This window comes from Crinia signifera, chromosome 19 (genome assembly GCF_055691185.1).
Source record: "Crinia signifera chromosome 19, ASM5569118v1, whole genome shotgun sequence".
Taxonomy (NCBI): domain Eukaryota; kingdom Metazoa; phylum Chordata; class Amphibia; order Anura; family Myobatrachidae; genus Crinia; species Crinia signifera.
Genome location: NC_139226.1, coordinates 17,521,064 through 17,542,188, shown reverse-complemented (window position 1 = coordinate 17,542,188; position 21,125 = coordinate 17,521,064). Strand labels below are relative to the sequence as shown.

General features: G+C 43.1%; 1 protein-coding gene across 1 annotated transcript in view; it reads left to right on the top strand.

Moving 5' to 3' along the window:
• The window catches only part of LOC146041450 (uncharacterized), a 55,278-nt gene that overhangs the window by 13,211 nt on the left and 20,942 nt on the right, over nt 1–21,125 (top strand). The window contains exon 3 of the mRNA XM_083161429.1: nt 14,095–14,241. Coding sequence (XP_083017555.1) covers nt 14,095–14,241 — 147 coding nt within the window. The remainder of the gene's footprint in view (nt 1–14,094; nt 14,242–21,125) is intronic.

Sequence of the window (21,125 nt, the reverse complement as noted above, 5' to 3'; positions counted from 1 at the left end):
GTTACAAGCGCGGCCCCAACTTGAAGGACCTATTGGTCAAGACCGAGATCACCAATTTTGACATTCCGTCTAGACAGACCAGACCCACCAGAGTGGGCTGTTACCGGTGCCTAGGCTGCACTACGTGCAGCTTTATGACAGCTAGCACTGAGGTTGCACATCCCTATTCGGGTAAAAGATTTAAAATCAGATGGCCCCTCACGTGTACGACTATGTTCGTCATATATGTCATTTACTGTCCCTGTGGACTTCATTATATCGGCAAGACCGATTGTGCCTTCAAGACACGCATGGCACAACATCGTTGTGCCATACGGGCGGCCCTAGCATCCGGCACAGGAGAACAACCAGTGGCTAGGCATTTTGCCAAGGCCAAGCACAGCATGGCAATGCTCAAATATAAAATTATAGACCATGTACCGGCACGCATACGGGGTGGCAACCGGTCTAAACAGCTTCTGCAGCTTGAGTCCAAATGGATTTTTAAAATGGACACACTACACCCTAGAGGCCTTAATGACACACTTGGCCTCCATAACTTCCTTTAAATTTTCTTGTGCACATACTAACACATGCATCCGCCCCCTTTACTTCCTATCCTAGTTTTATGTGTAATCTCTGCTCTGGAAGTAACCAGCTTCCTGTGAGTTTAGGGACCTAGTCATACACTAGGACACCAATACATATGCTAACAGTCTGCTGACATATTCTTTGGCTTTTCTAGCCTGGTGCAAACTGTGATGTTGGCAGCATCACCCCTTATTGGGATATTTCTGCCTTACACATGAGTTCGCGTGTAGAACTCTAGAGGTTTCTTTTATTTTACCTACTGTCCGTAGATAGAGTCTGACACTTATGGCAGATACTTGCATTAGTTCTATAGCTGCTTGTGACAGTCTCACATTGTATGGTTTTCTGTCACACACACCAGAGGGTTCGCACCCCATTCAGCAAAGATATTATGCTTGTCTGTGTCCAGCTCGGCTTAAAAACGGGGCTGGATACTTATATACTATGATGTACAAATCATTTTTTTAAATGTTTGTTTTATCTTATATGTCTTCTTCTTTTTTACCACTAGATGTCACCATTTAAGTTATAATTGTTTTTGTTCACTCGTTTTTCAGTTTTTTAGTTTTGTTCACCAGCATCCTCTTAAAGGTTTCGTTTAGACATGGATGCCATAACATTAGATTATAACTTGTGTTGCACGTAAGTTTGTTTACTTTTTTGTAATCTTGGGCTGCGATCTCCTCTACAGCCTCCCCACGTGACCGCGGGATGACAGCCGTGACGATGTGCGCCCAGCTGGACGCCGCCGGACGTGGTGACGTCACTGATGCGCGCAGAATCCCGGAAACCAGCCCGTGGATGTGCGTGGTGGACGGCTACAGGGAGGAGGTAAGTGAGCGCTGATTTGCTAATATGTATTTTAAATACTGATGCACTTGCACTTTACTTTGTACTTCACACTGTCTGCACTTGGTCCTGACGACGGGGGTATGGCCCCCGAAACGTTGACGACACCTGTAAGACCTACTATGGAATAAATTGGTCTTGTTTTACCTGCACCTGCGAGTCCTCGAGTGCCCAGTCATTTCTTCTATATATATATATATATATATATATATATATATATATATATACAAAATATAATACAGTGCGCAAATGAAAAAATGTCAATATTACGGTATTAAATACTAGTCCTTTTAGACACAGTCCTAAGTCGGTTCCTTAATCGACACAGGTGAGTCACAGCTCCACGCTGTTTTAGTGCACTTGCTTTGTTCAAGCCGGCAGCTCCACACAAATGAACACAAGGTGTTCTCCCGAATCCAAGAAGCGGGATTTGTTTGATCTAGAAAAGATAAATGTGGGCGCTCCAATGGTGCAAAGATTACCACTTTTAAAAAAATGGATTTTTATTCAAGAACTGCACATAAACAAGGGATGGGTAACGTACCGGATACAGCGGATTACAATCGTGCGGCGATTGTAAGCCGCTGTATCCGGTACGTTACCCATCCCTTGTTTATGTGCAGTTCTTGAATAAAAATCCATTTTTTTTAAAAGTGGTAATCTTTGCACCATTGGAGCGCCCACATTTATCTTTTCTAGATCATATATATATATATATATATATATATATATATATATATATATATATATATATATATATATATATATATATATATATATATATATATATATATATATATATTTATACAATTGTACACTGATCCCTTTTAATAAACATAAAATGATGTAAAAAAGACTAAGTCGATTTGCCAATGCCTGTCAATGGTTAATTTCCAGGTATACTGACAGTATGAGTTCCAATAGCCAAATTATAGAGGGAGAATAGAATAGGTGGCTCGCGTGGCGAGCCACCGTGCCCGCAACGTGGCGAGTGCAGCGAGCCCGCAAGGGGCTTTTTTGCACTCGCCATGCTGTCTGACTCTGGCCAGTCGGGATAATGACTGTCGGGATCCCGACTGTCGGAGTCCCATACCACACCCGTTATTTCAGGTAGTTATATCCACAGGAATTGTATATTTCCGAATAATGGGTATTTATTAGCTGGAGAAGGAAAAAGTCCAGAAATAGCCAACAATCGTAGTAGGGTACACTTGATCCGTGATTATGGCTTGCTCATAGGTAATGACAACAGTGAGTATTGGAGTTGAAATATGTATAGGCACCCGTATTACTCTCACTTTAAGCCTCACCATATAATAACTTTATCTGCTTGCTTTTTTGTTAACATTATTAAGGACTACAGAGAGCCTTAATTGAGAGCAGCAAGTTACACTTACCTGCAAGTTATATTGGTTGATTGATAATTTCAAACTAGTTGTGCGCCCGATTATTTGGTCCTCCCCACCCCCCTCCGGTTTGGTTCCTGGGACCGTGTGTTTAAATTCATCACAGGTGCTCAGGGGATTGCGTCCAGAGAACCAGATTTGTGTTGCCATTGAGTCAGTCTGGAATCCATCTATCTATTTATCTATACTTATAACACTGCTCCTATAAATGTATATAACAATCTACGGTACTTGTGTACTAGCACGGCGCCCATCGCATCGCAGACAAAAGGCATGCTATGCGATGTGATGTTATACAATTTTAAATTGTATACCATCGAATTGTATGCCATTCTATCGCATATACAATGGTATGCGATTTAAAATTGTATAAGCTCCCTAATGGGGGCTTACAATGTTAAATGCACCCCCACGCCACCCCCACTATAAACGTGAACCCGAAGCGTGGCGAGCGCAGTGAGCACGCGAGTGGCGGCGGTACGCGTCCTACGACCTTTTCATACCCCCACTATCCACGTTGGTGTGGAGTTGATTTTATATAGTGGGGCTAGCGCAGCAAGCCACCGAGCCCGAAGCGTGGCAAGCGCAGCGATCCCCCCATGGGACGCGGAATACATGTAAAGTAATAGGTGTACCCTCGCGGGGCTCGCTGCGCTGGGCACGATTCAGGCTCGGTGGCTTGCTATATAAAATCGACTCCACGCCGACATGGATAGTGGGGGCATGAAAAGGTTGTAGGACGCGTACCGCCGCCCCTCGCGGGTTCGCTGCTCTCTCTACACTTCGGGTTCACGTTTATAGTGGGGGTGGCGTGGGGGTGCATTTAACATTGTAAGCCCCCATTAGGGCGCTTATACAATTTTAATTCAAAACGCAGTGCATCGGGTGTATGCCATGCGATGCGATTATATGTTGTGCGACCAAATATTGTGGGCGCCGTGCTAGTACACAAGTACCCAATCTACATGCTGTGTAGTATAATTCAGGCTTGCCTACCCTCCCAGAATTGCCGGGGGGGGGCTCCCGAAAATGGGGTCCCCCTCCAGGCCCCCCGGTAAGGTAGGCAATCCTCCCACATTGGGCAGGCAGTACCCGCACACCCCTTCCCTGCTTCACAAAATTGCCTGTTTTCTCGGGTCCGCGGGGAGGGGCGGGGCTAAAATTACGCAAATCGTGTAATTTTAGCCCCTCCCCCAATTTGCGGACCCGCGAATTATGGTAATTGACTGTCATGGGGTCGGGCTTGATGACGCTTGCCTGTCCTGCCCCCCTGACATGCTGCTGTTGGGTCTCCTCTCCGGCTACTCCCGGAGAGGTGAAAAAAAAAGTCGGCAAGTATGGTATAATTGTATATTAATATACCTTCTATATGTCATGTATTACATTATGTCTTCTCCCGTATACTGTATACAGGATCTGCTGCACCCCAGACACAGTACTATAAATGTATATAACAATCTGCATGCTGTGTAGTATAACCGTACATTATATACCTTCTATATGTCATGTATTACACTATGTCTTCTCCCGTATGCTGTATACAGGACCTGCTGCACCCCAGACACAGTACTATAAATGTATATAACAATCTGCATGCTGTGTAGTATAACCGTACATTATATACCTTCTATATGTCATGTATTACATTATGTCTTTTCCCGTATGCTGTATACAGGATCTGCACCCCAGACACGGTACTATAAATGTATATAACACTCTGCATGCCGTGTAGTATAACTGTACATTAATATACCTTCTATATGTCATGTATTACATTATGTCTTCTCCCGTATGCTGTATACAGGATCTGCTGCGCCTCAGTCACAGTACTATAAATGTATATAACACTCTGCATGCCGTGTAGTATAACCGTACATTATATACCTTCTATATGTCATGTATTACATTATGGAGCTTATTCTGATCGTAGCGGCCAAACGTGCGTACGTTCCAAAACAACGTACGCTATCCGTACGCGGCCGTTGGGGTTAAGTCCACCCACAACTCAGCCGCATACGTACGGCCAGAAACAACGTCAAAGGGGAGTGGCGTACAATTGAGCGTACGGCAACGTACACGGACGGGCCAGCCCTTACACTCCGACAACTGGCGTACAACTGAGCGTACGCCACCGTTTACGGACGTCTCTCGTCCGTCTTCCCGCCGACTTCTTGCGGAAATCTGAGCGTACGCCAGCTTGCACGGACGGGTCGCTATTGTTTTCAATGGAAAACTCAGCTTATGTCACCGCTCGTGAGAGTGAGCGTACGTCCGTGTACGCTGGCATACCCTTCACATATATGGACCTGCAAATCTTGCCTTTCAACTACAATTCTGTCAATTAATTAATTATTCTATTTGTTATTCAATTATTGTTTTCTATTAACTCAATTGTCTACCTTAATAAAGACCCTAATAAAAGAACATTTTAACCCTCATTACATGTATATTTGTTATGTTCTAATGTGGCATTTTAATCACTATCTATGTGTCCCCATATTGCTGTTACTTTTAAATCAAGTTATGTTGGTGTTTCTGTATATGTACTAAATTATGTCCATAATTAGTTTGTCCAAAATGTGTAACATGTATACCTACCCTGATGTTATGTGTGATGTTTTAATCGAACAACATTAAACATTCATGCATTTTCACTATGTGTTATTTTACTCAAAAACACACACATTCACACATCAATCATTACCCCTCACCTCAAATTACAAATATAACTTACATTACACATCTGTATGTACCTACCCTTACAAGCCCTCTAACATATTTATTATTAAAAACACAGGCAATTTCTAACAGAATCGAAACTTTTATTTGTAACAAACATAATAAGGGGGGGGGGGGGGGGGGATAAAAATAAATTAAATGAGGGCCTCCAGTTGCCCAAAAAGAATAAATAAATAGAGGAGGGTCAGGAACATTTCCCTCATGATTCTGGCCACCTCCTCCTGGTGCTGTTCAGTGTCTGTAGTGAAGGGATAAAAAAAAAAAAATAATATATAACATACACAAATGTTTGTTGTATTTGTACATAATAAAAAGTTGTGAGTTATGTGTGAAGGCCACATACATTTTTAAACTACATTGAAGATGGGTCTGCTGTAAACACAGTACTAAAAAATAATATGTTAACACACACATACTGTACATAGTAAATAACATTAATTAAATTACTCCTTCTTGGATGAATGTATGCTGTATCCCAATTGGTAGTTTGGTTTTGGGGGACTCTCCTCTAACCTCACAATTAGGCTGTGCTATTTAAGGGTTATGATATTGTTGCGGCTTAAGCACTCCTTACTATTTTAAATTTAGGACATTGCTGTACAAATTATAGGCCTAAAGCTATGTTTGTAAAGCATGCATCCGCATGGCCTCACACACTATTAACAAAACAATCTATAAATTTATGTTGCACATCATGCTGGGAACTGGAGTTACCCAACACCTGGAGCCACATAACTACAACACCACTAATGTCGGATATCTCATTGGATGTACTGTTATGTCAATTATTCAAGGGGTGAGGCATGGCCACACTCCAAAAAACCACCAAGGGGACCCTTGTTCCTGGAGAAGGACAGGCCACACCTCATGGTCGCCCTGCAGTGATATGTTGCAACTAATGTTGATGTTGGATACACATATGTGGTTGTTGTGATTGTTTATGTGTAGAAATGTGTAGGTAAACATTAGACACATTATTTACTTACGGCTACTTGAGCCATCCTGGTCGCCGCTGGTTGGGTGTGCGGTGGTTGGGGGGGTCAGGAGCAAGGGGGATGGGATTGGACTTTGGATGCTGGTAGTGGGTGTGAGTGGGGATTGGAGAGGTTTGGGGGTGGGTGGTGGAGAGGTGTAGGGGGGGTTGGAAATGGGGTGGGGAGGGGGTGGGGGTTGAGGAGGGGGTGGGGGTTGGGGAGGGGGTGGGGGTGGGGGTTGGGGAGGGGTTGGGGGTTGGGGAAGGGGATGGGGAAATTTGGTGGGCCCCAGCTTGACCCATTGTCTCCTCTTCCTCCTCCTCCTCCTCCTCCTCTTCCTCCTCCTCTTCCTCCTCCTCTTCCTCCTCCGGCTGCTCCTGGGCTGCCTAGTCACGGGCTGCCTGCTCCCGGGCTTCTATGCGGGCTCTTGCCCGTGCTGAAATGTTCATGTTGATGGCATAGAAATCGAAGATTGGGTTTCATAAAAAAGGGGGAAAGAAAAATTCACATTAGTCATGCTCATAACCTTCCACATTATCATTGCTGTTATGTTACAGACATTTATCATGCAAACTAATTGATATGCTACACCCAAAAACTGAGCAACTACTTAACCCCCCCTATACACCCCCTATACACCCCCTATACACCCCATATACACCCCCTATACACCCCCTATACACCCCCTATACACCCCCTATACACCCCATATACACCCCCTATACACCCCATATACACCCATATACACCCCCATACTCAGGAACATATTTATAAAAAGTACAGAAAACATTGCAAAAAAATGCAGTCATACTATTAAATTAAAACTTACATCGGGCAATATGGCGGCGAAGTGAGCATAGCAACACTGGCTGCCGCCGGCGCAGGTCAGACCAGCGCCGCTCAAGTTGGCCCAGGTTTCTGTTGACGCCGGTCCGGGCGAAAATTAGCCGCCAGGCAGCATTATATGCCCGCCGCTTGTCAAGATTTGACACATAAGGGCCCCTGGGCCCCAGGCGGCGGTCCATGACCTCAACCAAGGCCAATAGCTCCTGGGTAGAAAACGCCCTAGCCCTGGTTGAAGTCATAGTGGCAATGGCGCAGTTATTAATTGCAGGTACATATATAACTTTTGGTGCTTGCTGATTGGTGTAAAAAATTGTTTGTTTAGTATTAACTTTATTAATCCTTCTTACATGAACAAACTGGATGCGAATAGAAACTTACGCGGACCGTTCCGATATACACACACCATAACCAACAGCATGCATTCAATGTATAGAGAGGAACTGTATATACAGTGTGCGAAAAAGAATACACGCAAGCGTCTACTAATAAATACGCTGCTAAAAGGGGCCCAATGCAACATGTTGGTGTATGACAATTTCAGACTCATTACATATGTAAGGAAAGCATTATAACGTGATGTTTTGAAATGTGACTCACAAAGCATACACGAACTCAAACAGATACCAGCTGACAACACTCATCATTGGAATGACAGGTGCACACATTTCACGATGTAGCACACAATGCTCCACAACCTGTGTATGTGCATATACAGGTGATTGATCACGTGCGTGGAGACCTGCGTAATTTAAGCGGCAATTATCGGCGGGAAATATCGGCGTAAATTAGCAAGTACATTGCGGTGAAAAAATATACGCCCCCTTGTTCATGGCGGGAGATTAACATATAAATATTCAGTCAGATGCAGGCCAGAATTGCTGCAAACATGTCTAACTCAGACGATTCCGCAGCTGAGGACGCTCTGCAGAGAGCACAAGCAGAATCCCTGCTTGAAGCGTTACAGAAGAGGGAACAGGAGCGGAGAAGGAGGGCTCAAGAGAGAGGTAGCCTGCCAGACCAAGCGGGCCCCTCACTAACAGGCCCTGTTCAACCTCCACCAGCTCCACAAGGGCCAAGCAACCAGCCAGAACAAGAGGTTGCATCTCTCCAAACAGGTGTGACCCAGCAGGTGCATGGTGAGAGAACTGGGGCCACCAGAAAACGAGCTGCAACATCTAGGGTGAGGACTGAGCAGGATACCACCTCCAAAAAGAGAAACCCTGCATTTGTAGAGGCAGAATTAAGAATTTTAGTGCCCAGAGCACGTGAATGGATAGAATTGCCAATCAGGAAGCCGGGTGCCAGTGCAAGGAGAAACCTTTGGGACAAGATAACAGAGGAAGTGAACCAGGTGTCACCAGTGGTCAGAGATTGGCTATCGGTGAAGAAAAGGCAAGTGTGTTTGTCCCCCTGATAATGTCATATGTGTGTACATATGTTACATGTATGTTTTGAGAATAATAGAAAGGTGTGTTTGTAGATAGTGCTACACTTCAATGTCACATGTGAACACAACCATGTCTAATAACCCACATTGATATATGAAACATGCACCATTGGTGTGATGTGAGGTTATGGGCACAGTTCTGCTCATGTAAAGTATGTGAAGTATGTGATGGGACAAGAGAAAGTGTGTTTTGGAAAGAGTTGTTGTAAAGGTGCCCATACACGTTACAATTATTGTATACAATATTGTATACAATATCGCATCTCATAGCATATCGGTTTAGCGATGAGTACAAAAAGTATGTGCAGCACATACTTTTTGTACTAGATCTCATCTAATCTGATCTCATCGCAAAACCGATATGCTATGAGATGCAATATTGTATACAATAATTGTAACGTGTATGGCCACCTTTACATGTTCCATATGATGCAACTGAAACAAGAATGAGCAAACTGTGCACATGTAGCTGGTGAGAAACTACACATCCCAGTATGCCATCCCATAGTTAAATGACTCCATAATAACCACACTGTCAAGCTATGGTGGAATGTGTAGTTTCACAACAGGTGGAGGTGCCTAATTTGGCCAGGGATGATGTCATTTCTGCATAGTGATCTATGTATGTGCATTTAGTGGCCTAATGAATGAGATGAGACACTGAAATGCCTCCTAATGGAGACATTAATGTGTGTGTGGGACACATATGGATAAAAAACATAAGATCACCCACACTAGGAAATGTAACGTAGTCATGATGTTCACTAGCACAGTGGTGCACATATCTCATGGTGATATTTGTATTTTTAAACTTGTAGGTGGACCGACTTCAAAAGTACACTGAAGAGGAAGATGACTGACCGGTACAACCACAGCATGTCCACCGGGAGAGGTCCTATGCCCGATACTTTGGAGTATACCCCCCTGGAGCAGGACGCCTTGGACGTCATTGATGTGGCCGAGGTCAGGGGGATCTCCAATATGGACAGTGAGCTCCCGGCGGAGGTCTTTGATGCTGCTTTTGATGGTAAGTCACAGTAATGCATTGTATTTTGAAAGAGATTTTTTAGTGCGTATGTGATGGTGACATTGTTTTCAATTATTATCCTAGCAGAAGCAGAAACCCAGGATGTACCGGCAGCATCTTCCTCTGCAGAGCCACAGGTGGAGCAAGTGGTCCAGCCTCCACCAAGAAGACACCCCCAGCCCCAGCCACAGGAGACATGGGATGAGAGCATGATGGTGACGCTGGAGAGGATCGAGCAGCAAGGGGTGGATGCTGTGCTCCGTCAGCAGCAGATTGGGGAATTTTTGGAGGATTGGAAGGCCACAAACAGGCAGCAGTGTGAGGCCTTCAACCGCATTAATGACACTCTGGCGGCTGGCATGCAAAACATTGGCCAACACCTCAGCCGCCTGAATGACATTCTTGCGGAGCTGCTGCCCACCGCCAGGTCCCTAAGGGACAATCCCCCATCTGCTGGCCCACCCCAAGCTGCTCCCCAACCTTCCACCTCTGCTGACCCTCCTGTGTCCACTAGGGGAAGACGCCGCAAGCCATCTGACCCAAAGGCCCCTGTCCCCAAGGCCCCATCTAAAAGGGGGAGAAAAGGGCCCAAATAATGAGACCTGGTTCACTTCCTCTGTGGTTGGACCCCAAATGTTTAAATTGCACTGGACATCCACTTCCTGAGTTGGCCATCTATCCATTTTCGTGCCATGGGCATTAAAGTTCTTATTTTGACCTCTACAAATGCAGGATAAATTTTTGGTGGTGTGTATCTTGCTTAGTATTCACCCTGGTTGTTGCAGTACGTATTCTGGTGTCCCCATTTCTTTCACCATTGCATTTGCAGGGTAACACATGTTTGGAGATATGCAACCTCTTGTTCTGGCTGTTTTTTTTATTTTTGTGTCTATTTTATTTGTTTATTTGATTTATGACATGAAAGTGTCTACTAAGCTGTGATGCTGAACAGCAAATAAATTTATTTTACCAATTAAAACAAAATTGTTGTATGTGTAATTTCTTGTGTGAAACAAATACTAGATTTATGTGTACTTACTGACCAGGGTATTTTTGAACATTTGTTGAAGTGTGGTCGAAGTTTCCCATGTGTAACCCTCTCCATGGTCATTCCCATGTTCCTATCCAACTTTTCCCTGCTAATTAGTTTGTGTCAGCACATGTGCAGAGCAACTTAATAGGTGAGAAAGCAGTTTGTGTGCAGTTGAGGTAGCTCCTACAGTAGTAGGTAAAAGCAGGTCCAGAACAATGCTTTCCTCATGGAGTGGGTGAGGCAGACAAACAAGGGTCAAAAGGTACATTTGTGTAGGAATGCATATGTGTCCTCCCTAAAAAAAGATGTGTGAATCGGCCAAACATGATAAAATTGCTTGTGAAGAAACATGTATAAGTTTTTAAATATATATGATTTTACAGTGTCATAAGCAGATGTAGGAATCCTTTGTTAGAGAGATGTGAGTGCAATAATGTGATTGGTGGCATCTTACATCCAGAGTGTAGTCAAATCCAATTCATAGCAGATCAGATAGTGGTACAGTTCTGTATTTTGGGTACTATACAAAGATTGTGTGCAAAATAGTGGGCATGGGCTTAAAACATTGCTGAAACATCCTTTGTAGGTGTTAGATGTGGTTTATGTTATTGTATCATAAATACAAAACCTATGTTTGTATTAGAGTGAACACGTTGACACATGTCGACTTGTGTAGATTGAGTGTGCTACTGTGTAAAGTCTATGAAAGCACGTAGTGAATGTGTGTAACTGTTTAGCAAATAGCTACCTTAGCATATATAAGCAGGTCTTAAAAAGATTCTTACCTTAAATTAAACAAACCTTTAAATGTAGAGAAGTATAGAAAGATAAGCTTCCAATGTGTTTGAGTGCTGTGTGTGGCTTGCAGGTAGTGAAATCATGGTTTGGACTTAATAGACTGCAGCATTGCTTATTACATTCAGGTGTATGTGTTTGAGTAGTAATCAGCGTAAATTAGAAAACTCAGCCGCACGCTGGCATGCGGTATCTGTAGGGGTGGTTTGAGATGGCGGTTGGCGGCCGCCTGTTTTGTGTCAGAAATGAACGGTGCCTTAGTCGATCGTGCGGTAGTAGCACCGCTCATTTTTGGTGCACACCCCCGTGTACGCCCATATTTACGCCCATTTTCCCTCATTATTTCGGCCGCTCCCCTCTTCACGCCCCTATGCCGCCCCCAATGCCCGTACACTCGCGTATAGGTTATTTCGCACGTAGAGGCCCGTCCGTAAGCGTTGTGGAGTGTTCGCGCCTGCGCATTAGCGAATGTACGCATGCGCAGATCATAAAAAATCCCGGGACGTACGCGTACGGCCCGGCCGCTCCAACCAGAATAAGGCCCTAAGTCTTCTCCCGTATGCTGTATACAGGATCTGCTGCACCCCAGACACAGTACTATAAATGTATATAATACGCTGCATGCCGTGTAGTATAACCGTACATTATATACCTTCTATATGTCATGTATTACATTATGTCTTCTCCCGTATGCTGTATACAGGATCTGCTGCACCCCAGACACAGTACTATAAATGTATATAACAATCTGCATGCCGTGTAGTATAACCGTACATTATATTTCTTCTATATGTCATGTATTACATTATGTCTTCTCCCGTATGCTGTATACAGGATCTGCTGCACCCCAGACACAGTACTATAAATGTATATAACACTCTGCATGCCGTGTAGTATAACCGTACATTAATATACCTTCTATATGTCATGTATTACATTATGTCTTCTCCCGTATGCTGTATACAGGATCTGCTGCACCCCAGACACAGTACTATAAATGTATATAACACTCTGCATGCCGTGTAGTATAACCGTACATTATATACCTTCTATATGTCATGTATTACATTATGTCTTCTCCCGTTTGCTGTATACAGGATCTGCTGCACCCCAGACACAGTACTATAAATGTATATAACACTCTGCATGCCGTGTAGTATAACCGTACATTATATACCTTCTATATGTCATGTATTACATTATGTCTTCTCCCGTGTGCTGTATACAGGATCTGCTGCACCCCAGACACAGTACTATAAATGTATATAACACTCTGCATGCCGTGTAGTATAACCGTACATTAATATACCTTCTATATGTCATGTATTACATTATGTCTTCTCCCGTATGCTGTATACAGGAGCTGCTGCACCCCAGTCACAGTACTATAAATGTATATAACACTCTGCATGCCGTGTAGTATAACTGTACATTATATACCTTCTATATGTCATGTATTACATTATGTCTTCTCCTGTATGCTGTATACAGGATCTGCTGCACCCCAGACACAATACTATAAATGTATATAACACTCTGCATGCCATGTAGTATAACCGTACATTATATACCTTCTATAAGTCATGTATTACATTATGTCTTCTCCCGTATGCTGTATACAGGAACTGCTGCACCCCAGACACAGTACTATAAATGTATATAACACTCTGCATGCCATGTAGTGTAACCGTACATTATATACCTTCTATATGTCATGTATTACATTATGTCTTCTCCTGTATGCTGTATACAGGGTCTGCACCCCAGACACAGTACTATAAATGTATATAACACTCTGCATGCTGTGTAGTATAACCGTACATTAATATACCTTCTATATGTCATGTATTACATTATGTCTTCTCCCATATACTGTATACAGGATCTGCTGCACCCCAGACACAGTACTATAAATGTATATAACAATCTGCATGCCGTGTAGTATAACCGTACATTAATATACCTTCTATATGTCATGTATTACATTATGTCTTCTCCCGTATGCTGTATACAGGAGCTGCTGCACCCCAGACACAGTACTATAAATGTATATAACAATCTGCATGCCGTGTAGTATAACCGTACATTATATACCTTCTATATGTCATGTATTACATTATGTCTTCTCCCGTATGCTGTATACAGGAGCTGCTGCACCCCAGACACAGTACTATAAATGTATATAACAATCTGCATGCCGTGTAGTATAACCGTACATTAATATACCTTCTATATGTCATGTTTTACATTATGTCTTCTCCCGTATGCTGTATACAGGATCTGCTGCACCCCAGACACAGTACTATAAATGTATAAAACAATCTGCATGCCGTGTAGTATAACCGTACATTATATACCTTCTATATGTCATGTATTACATTATGTCTTCTCCCGTATGCTGTATACAGGAGCTGGATCCCAGACACATTACATTATAACCTGCGCACCAGCAAATCTGTGTGATGTAACTGGAAGTTGGACCTTTAATGGTGGCACAATCCGAACGGGGACATCATGTTGTAACACCAATTACTGCACCCCAACTTTTCCTAAATGTAAGTGTCTACAGGGTATTCTGGGGTACATGTAGTAGCCTGCAGCCTGAGGGCAGTGACGGGTTACCAGGACATCGGTTTGATACTTTATAGTAGCCAGGGTCGGACTGTGGCGTGAAGTCTTGTCACTTAATGCATTGGATTATATGGGCAGCATGGCAAATATATGGATGACTGCAGCCAGGATGCCAGCGGGCAGAATACCGATGCTGGTATCCCAAAGAAGGGTCAGGTAAGTTTATCTACCCTCCCTCAGCCTCACATTAGTGATCCATGCTGAATGAGTCCTGAATTGCGAATGCATCACTAATCGATATCCACTCACAGATCCATTTGCAATTCCCAGAAGAAAAGAGGAGTTTTTGCAGTTTTTGCAAATGTTTGGTCTGAGGTTTCCACTAATCTGCGGCTTAGGCTGGAAATGGTCAGAGCAGATATCACGACCATTTGAAAAACACCTGGGCTCACCTGAGTTATTCCTAAACCCACCCTTGTTTCCGTCCCCAAACGCTGGATTCTTGTTAGTTAAACTGGGACTCGATAGCGAAGAATTTGCATTTTCAGTCACTATTTCATACGGTACTCATGTGTAGTCATTCAATAACAGCTTGATTTGGAAACTCTCTAATTAGCCATCCAAACTGAATTAGGCCCATAATGCATTATTGGAATTCATAAAATGCAGGTGTGCAATGTGTTCTGCGGACACAATATACTGACTATGGAACTTGCATGCTAGTTCCTCACAGCAAAAATATTTTGAAGGAAAAAAAGATAATCTTCGTCCACCAATCACCAGTGCAACATGGCGAACATCACAACAAATCGGCACAGGTGGTGCCACAGGAGAACCCTCCATGAATATATACAATAGCCAGAATCGACACCCTTGAAAAAGGCCTTTTAGGCTGAAATGTGTTGGCAGACACCCAGTAACTTTCCACGGACACCTAAGAACCTTGCGGCACAGTTTCCTCCATCCGAGGAGTTGAGCGCACAGGCACTTGAGTGATGCACTCCGGAACGACCGAGATCTTGCCGGTGTCCCAGAAGCAACTTCACAGGCAACGTCTGTGGAGCTGGGCCGAGTGCGTGTGGCTACATAGGGACACCATCGGACAATCTCAAAAGGGTAAAGATGGCCATACAAAACAATAAAAATAAGTCCCAAGACGCAAAGCCCTCCTTCAGCCGGATCCACAGAACTGGGTCACCACTCAACCCAAATATAGGAAAGCTTGTCTTGGAGAAATGGACCAATGGGCGATGGAGGGTAGTGTACACAAATCTCTGATATGTCTCTCAGGAACAGGAGATATATAAGTGAAAAACAAAGAGCAAGTATCAGCAATGATGTCGTCAAGTTTCAGAAATGTAAATGCGTTTCATGACATGGGTAACCATATGCGTACCCCAACTCACTATTAGGAAAGTAGGAGGTGCTCATAAAGGTATCTTTTTATTAGAGTTTCACCACACGAGCAGCATCAAGGTCAGGAGATGCGTACCGTACTCACAGACAAATGTGCGGCTACAGACGCATCTGGGTATCTTTACTTTAGGAAGGTGGGGTCCTCTCATAGAAATATCACAACTCCATATATGGGTATAGAAAAACAGAGAGCCCACTTTCAAAGGTTGATCAAATTTATTTTGAACGGATAACATAAAACTGGGATATGCTGGATGGAAAAAGACACGGTACCTTAAGGCTGGGGTATTGGCCTTATACCCCAGTCCGCCATCGTCTGTAAGCAAAAAGTCCCAGTGATATAACAGCAAGTCCGCTCCTCTCCTTCCAACGCGTTTCGACAGAGAACCTGTCTTCCTCAAGGCTTGGAGAGGAGTGATCAGAAGCCCATATTTATACCTATTTAGCATCAATTAGGCTTACTTCCGCCGGAAGTGTTCGTCGGGCGGAAGTTCCCTTGGATATATCTAAAGTTTAATTCAGAATATACCGGCTCCTCATTGTTGTGTTAAGATAATGCTTATAACTCGATATAACCCGCTGGTTAGGCAGGGGAGCTGGGAGGTATTAGTGAGGTCACATAGAGCGTTTAGTCCGGGTCTCCGGACGCAGTGGAACACACACACGGCTAGCGTGTGTAACGCATGACAACTTCCGGAGTGTATGTCACTTCCGGAAGTGGGGTAGTCATTGCGTCCGGCTCCTGACGCTGTGGAACGCATCGCTCTGAGATGCTGGACCGTACACGTCATATCCGGGAGCCTCGGTCCAGCGCCGTGCATGTTTTGGAATGCATCGGTGCTGGCCAGCTGAATGGCATATGGTCAGCCAGTTCCTGGCTAATTCACTATATCCTGGAGGGGCCTGATTCAGCGCTGTATATACAGCGATAAGGATTAATAGTAAAGTGACATGTGCATAGAAGAAATATGGCTTTTACAATAAATGACAGATAAACATCACAGATAAAAATCACAAGTACATAGCAAATATATATATAAAATGCGTGGAATTAAAAACGGGTAATCAGAAGGATAAAATTGTTAAAAATTATAAAAACCACTTTAATTCGAAATCTGAATTGAGGCCATGAGGGGATAGGGAATTTAGATCGTAAATCCACCTCATTTCTTTTTTGGCCAAATTCTGTTCTTTATTCTTATGTCGCCAATTATCCTTGACAAGTTCAAGGCCCCAAAATCCTTTAATATGGTTTGGGGAACATTGATGGAATTCTTTAAAGTGCAATGAGAATGGGTGATCTGGATTACCCTTTTTTATGTTCCTAATGTGTTCGGACCACTGGATCTTTAAGGTCCTGGTGGTCTTTCCCACATACAGTTTATCACAAGAGCACATAATGACATAGATGGCGAATTTCGAATTGCATGTCATAAAGTGATTCAATTTGAACTGTTGGTTATTTAACATGAGTTCAACTGTTTTTTTGGCAGTGCTAGTGCAGGATTTGCACATCGCACAATCCCCGCACCTATGGAACCCTTTATTCCTAATGATGCCACCTAACGGTCTCTCTATAAAAGCACTCAAGACCAGTTTATCTTTAATACTTGGGGCTCTCTTATAAATAAATTTAGGTTTCCTAGGTAAAATATCCGATAAAATAGGGTCACATAAAAGCAGGTTCCAATTTTGATTAAAAATCCTTTCTACTTGGCGGTGGTGGCTGCTGTAATTTTAGATAAAAGCCAGGTTAGCCCCGGTTTCTTTTATCTCCTTCAGCTTGTTCGTAAGGAGATCTTCTCTCGAGATACCCTCAACTTCCTCAATGGCCTTAGTTAGTATAGCCGGTTTGTAACCCTTATGTAAAAATTTCGATTTGAGGGTTTGAACACTTTTATTATATTCTTCAGGCTTAGAGCAATTTCGCTTCATCCTAATGAATTGCCCTTTAGGGACATTTGTAAGCCATCGACTTAGGTGGTTACTTTTGCTGTCAATATATGTATTTGAGTCCGATGGTTAAGTGTACACAGACGTTTGCAATGTGTTATTCTCGACATAGATATTCAAATCCAGAAAATTAATATTGGATTTGCTAATGGCAAAAGTAAGTTTTATGTTTAATAAATTAGTGTTTAAAAAACTGCAGAACTCATTGAGCAGAGATTCCTCACCACGCCAAATAAATAAAATATCATCAATGTAGCGCCACCATTGGACCAGGTTCACCCCCCACTCATGGCCAGACCATACCATAGTATCCTCCCACCTGGCCATGAAGATATTGGCATAGCTGCGGTTGAACCTGGTCCCCATGGCGGTACCCACTTGTTGGAGAAAGAAAGAACCATCAAAGTTAAAATAATTATTAGTTAAAATCCTCTTTATTTACTATGGTAGAGCGAAATTGCTCTAAGCCTGAAGAATATAATAAAAGTGTTCAAACCCTCAAATCAAAATTTTTACATAAGGGTTACAAACCGGCTATACTAACTAAGGCCATTGAGGAAATTGAGGGTATCTTGAGAGAAGATCTCCTTACGAACAAGCCAAAGGAGATAAAAGAAACCGGGGCTAACCTGGCTTTTATCTCAAATTACAGCAACCACCACCGCCAAGTAGAAAGGATTTTTAATCAAAATTGGAACCTGCTTTTACGTGACCCCATTTTATCGGATATTTTACCTAGGAAACCTAAATTTATTTATAAGAGAGCCCCAAGTATTAAAGATAAACTGGTCTTGAGTGCTTTAATAGAGAGACCGTTAGGTGGCATCATTAGGAATAAAGGGTTCTATAGGTGCGGGGATTGTGTGATGTGCAAATCCTGCACTAGCACTGCCAAAAAAACAATTGAACTCATGTTAAATAACCAACAGTTCAAATTGAATCACTTTATGACATGCAATTCGAAATTCGCCATCTATGTCATTATGTGCTCTTGTGATAAACTGTGTGTGGGAAAGGCCACCAGGACCTTAAGGATCTGGTGGTCTGAACACATTAGGAACATAAAAAAGGGTAATCCAGATCACCCATTCTCATTGCACTTTAAAGAATTCCATCAATGTTCCCCAAACCATATTAAAGGATTTTGGGGCCTTGAACTTGTCAAGGATAATTGGCGACATAAGAATAAAGATCAGAATTTGGCCAAAAAAGAAATGAGGTGGATTTACGATCTAAATTCCCTGTCCCCTCATGGCCTCAATTCAGATTTTGAATTAAAGTGGTTTTTATAATTTTTAACAATTTTATCCTTCTGATTACCCATTTTTAATTCCACGCATTTTATGTATATTTGCTATGTACTTGTGATTTTTATCTGTGATGTTTATCTGTCATTTATTGTAAAAGCCATATTTCTTCTATGCACATGTCACTTTACTATTAATCCTTATCGCTGTATATACAACGCTGAATCAGGCCCCTCCAGGATATAGTGAATTAGCCAGGCACTGGCTGACCATATGCGGTTCAGCTGGCCAGCGCCGATGCGTTCCAAAACATGCACGGCGCTGGACCGAGGCTCCCGGATATGACGTCTGCAGTCCAGCATCTCAGAGCGATGCGTTCCACAGCATCAGGAGCCGGACGCAATGACTACCCCGCTTCCGGAAGTGACATACACTACGGAAGTTGTCATGCGTTCCACACGCTAGCCGTGTGCGTTCCACTGCGTCCGGAGACCCGGACTAAACGCTCTATGTGACCTCACTAATACCTCCCAGCTCCCCTGCCTAACCAGCGGGTTATATTGAGTTATAAGCATTATCTTAACACAACAATGAGGAGCCGGTATATTCTGAATTAAACTTTAGATATATCCAAGGGAACTTCCACCCGACAAACACTTCCGGCGGAAGTAAGCCTAATTGATGCTAATGTGCATAGGTATAAATATGAGCTTCTGATCACTCCTCTCCAAGCCTTGAGGAAGACAGGTTCTCTGTCGAAACGCATTGGTAGGAGAGGAGCAGACTTGCTGTTATACCACTGGGACTTTTTGCTTACAGACGGTGACGGACTGGGGTATAAGGCCAATACCCCAACCTTAAGGTACCGTGTCTTTTTCCATCCAGCATATCCCAGTTTTATGTTATCCGTTCAAAATAAATTTTATCAACCTTTGAAAGTGGGCTCTCTGTTTTTCTATACCCATATATGGAGTTGTGATATTTCTATGAGAGGACCCCACCTTCCTAAAGTAAAGATACCCAGATGCGTCTGTAGCCGCACATTTGTCTGTGAGTACGGTACGCATCTCCTGACCTTGATGCTGCTCGTGTGGTGAACCTCTAATAAAAAGATACCTTTATGAGCACCTCCTACTTTCCTAATAGTGAGTTGGGGTACGCATATGGTTACCCATGTAGTGAAACCCATTTACATTTCTGAAACTTGACGACATCATTGCTGATACTTGCTCTTTGTTTTTCACTTATATATCTCCTGTTCCTGAGAGACATATCAGAGATTTGTGTACACTACCCTCCATCGCCCATTGGTCCATTTCTCCAAGTAAATATGGCCATACACCTACAGATTTATCTTCAGATCTTGCTGGTTGGAACAAAACCTGGTAATACCTGAATGACAGTTTGTCAGTTTTCCAGCATTTCCAAGCAAATAGTCAACTGTCATTTGCTCTCATCCATAACCATGTTTTTGTTCAAACCAGCCAGATCTGAAGATAAATCTGTAGGTGTATGGCCACCTTTAGAGGCAAGCTAGCAGAACGCCGCTCCTTGCTGACTGCCCACTTTTCTTAAACAGACATTTATACCGTGACTTTTTTCCCTTCACCACCACTACTTCCATCCCCAATCCTAAACCCTAACCTGCCCACTGCCCATTTTGAGACTATTGTGGTTACCTGTCAGGGACATATGTAGTGGGTTTAAGGATATATGGTGGTATACCTAAAAGACACCAACATACCCAGGGGTGGATTTAGGGGTCCGGCCGCCCCTAGGCACAACATTCTGAGGTAGGATGCGGACAGAGGGAGCCTTCACTCACACTCTACAAAGGACTATAGCAGGGGCTGATTCAGGACTATGCTAAAACTTTAGGTTTTCCTAAATATTATTTTACAGGGATTGCTGTGCAACTGCCTGATATAGGAAAATAAAATAATCCCCAGGGGATTGGGTCACTGGGTTGTAGGGTAGAGTGAACAGGGCAGGGGCAAACGCAGTATTTTCAGAAGGGGGTTTCCAGAGGGGGCGGAGCAAAGCACGGAGATGGACACTTAGGTGACCCAGTATATGCCAAGTCAGCTAAAGTATTATAGATAGACCAAATGTATATAAATAATAATAATAAAATATATAAATATAAATATATATATATATATATATATATATATATATACAAACAGGGGAGTCAACAGCAGTGTAGACCCCTGGGCTTAGCAATGTATTGGGGCCCCTACCGATCCTCCAGC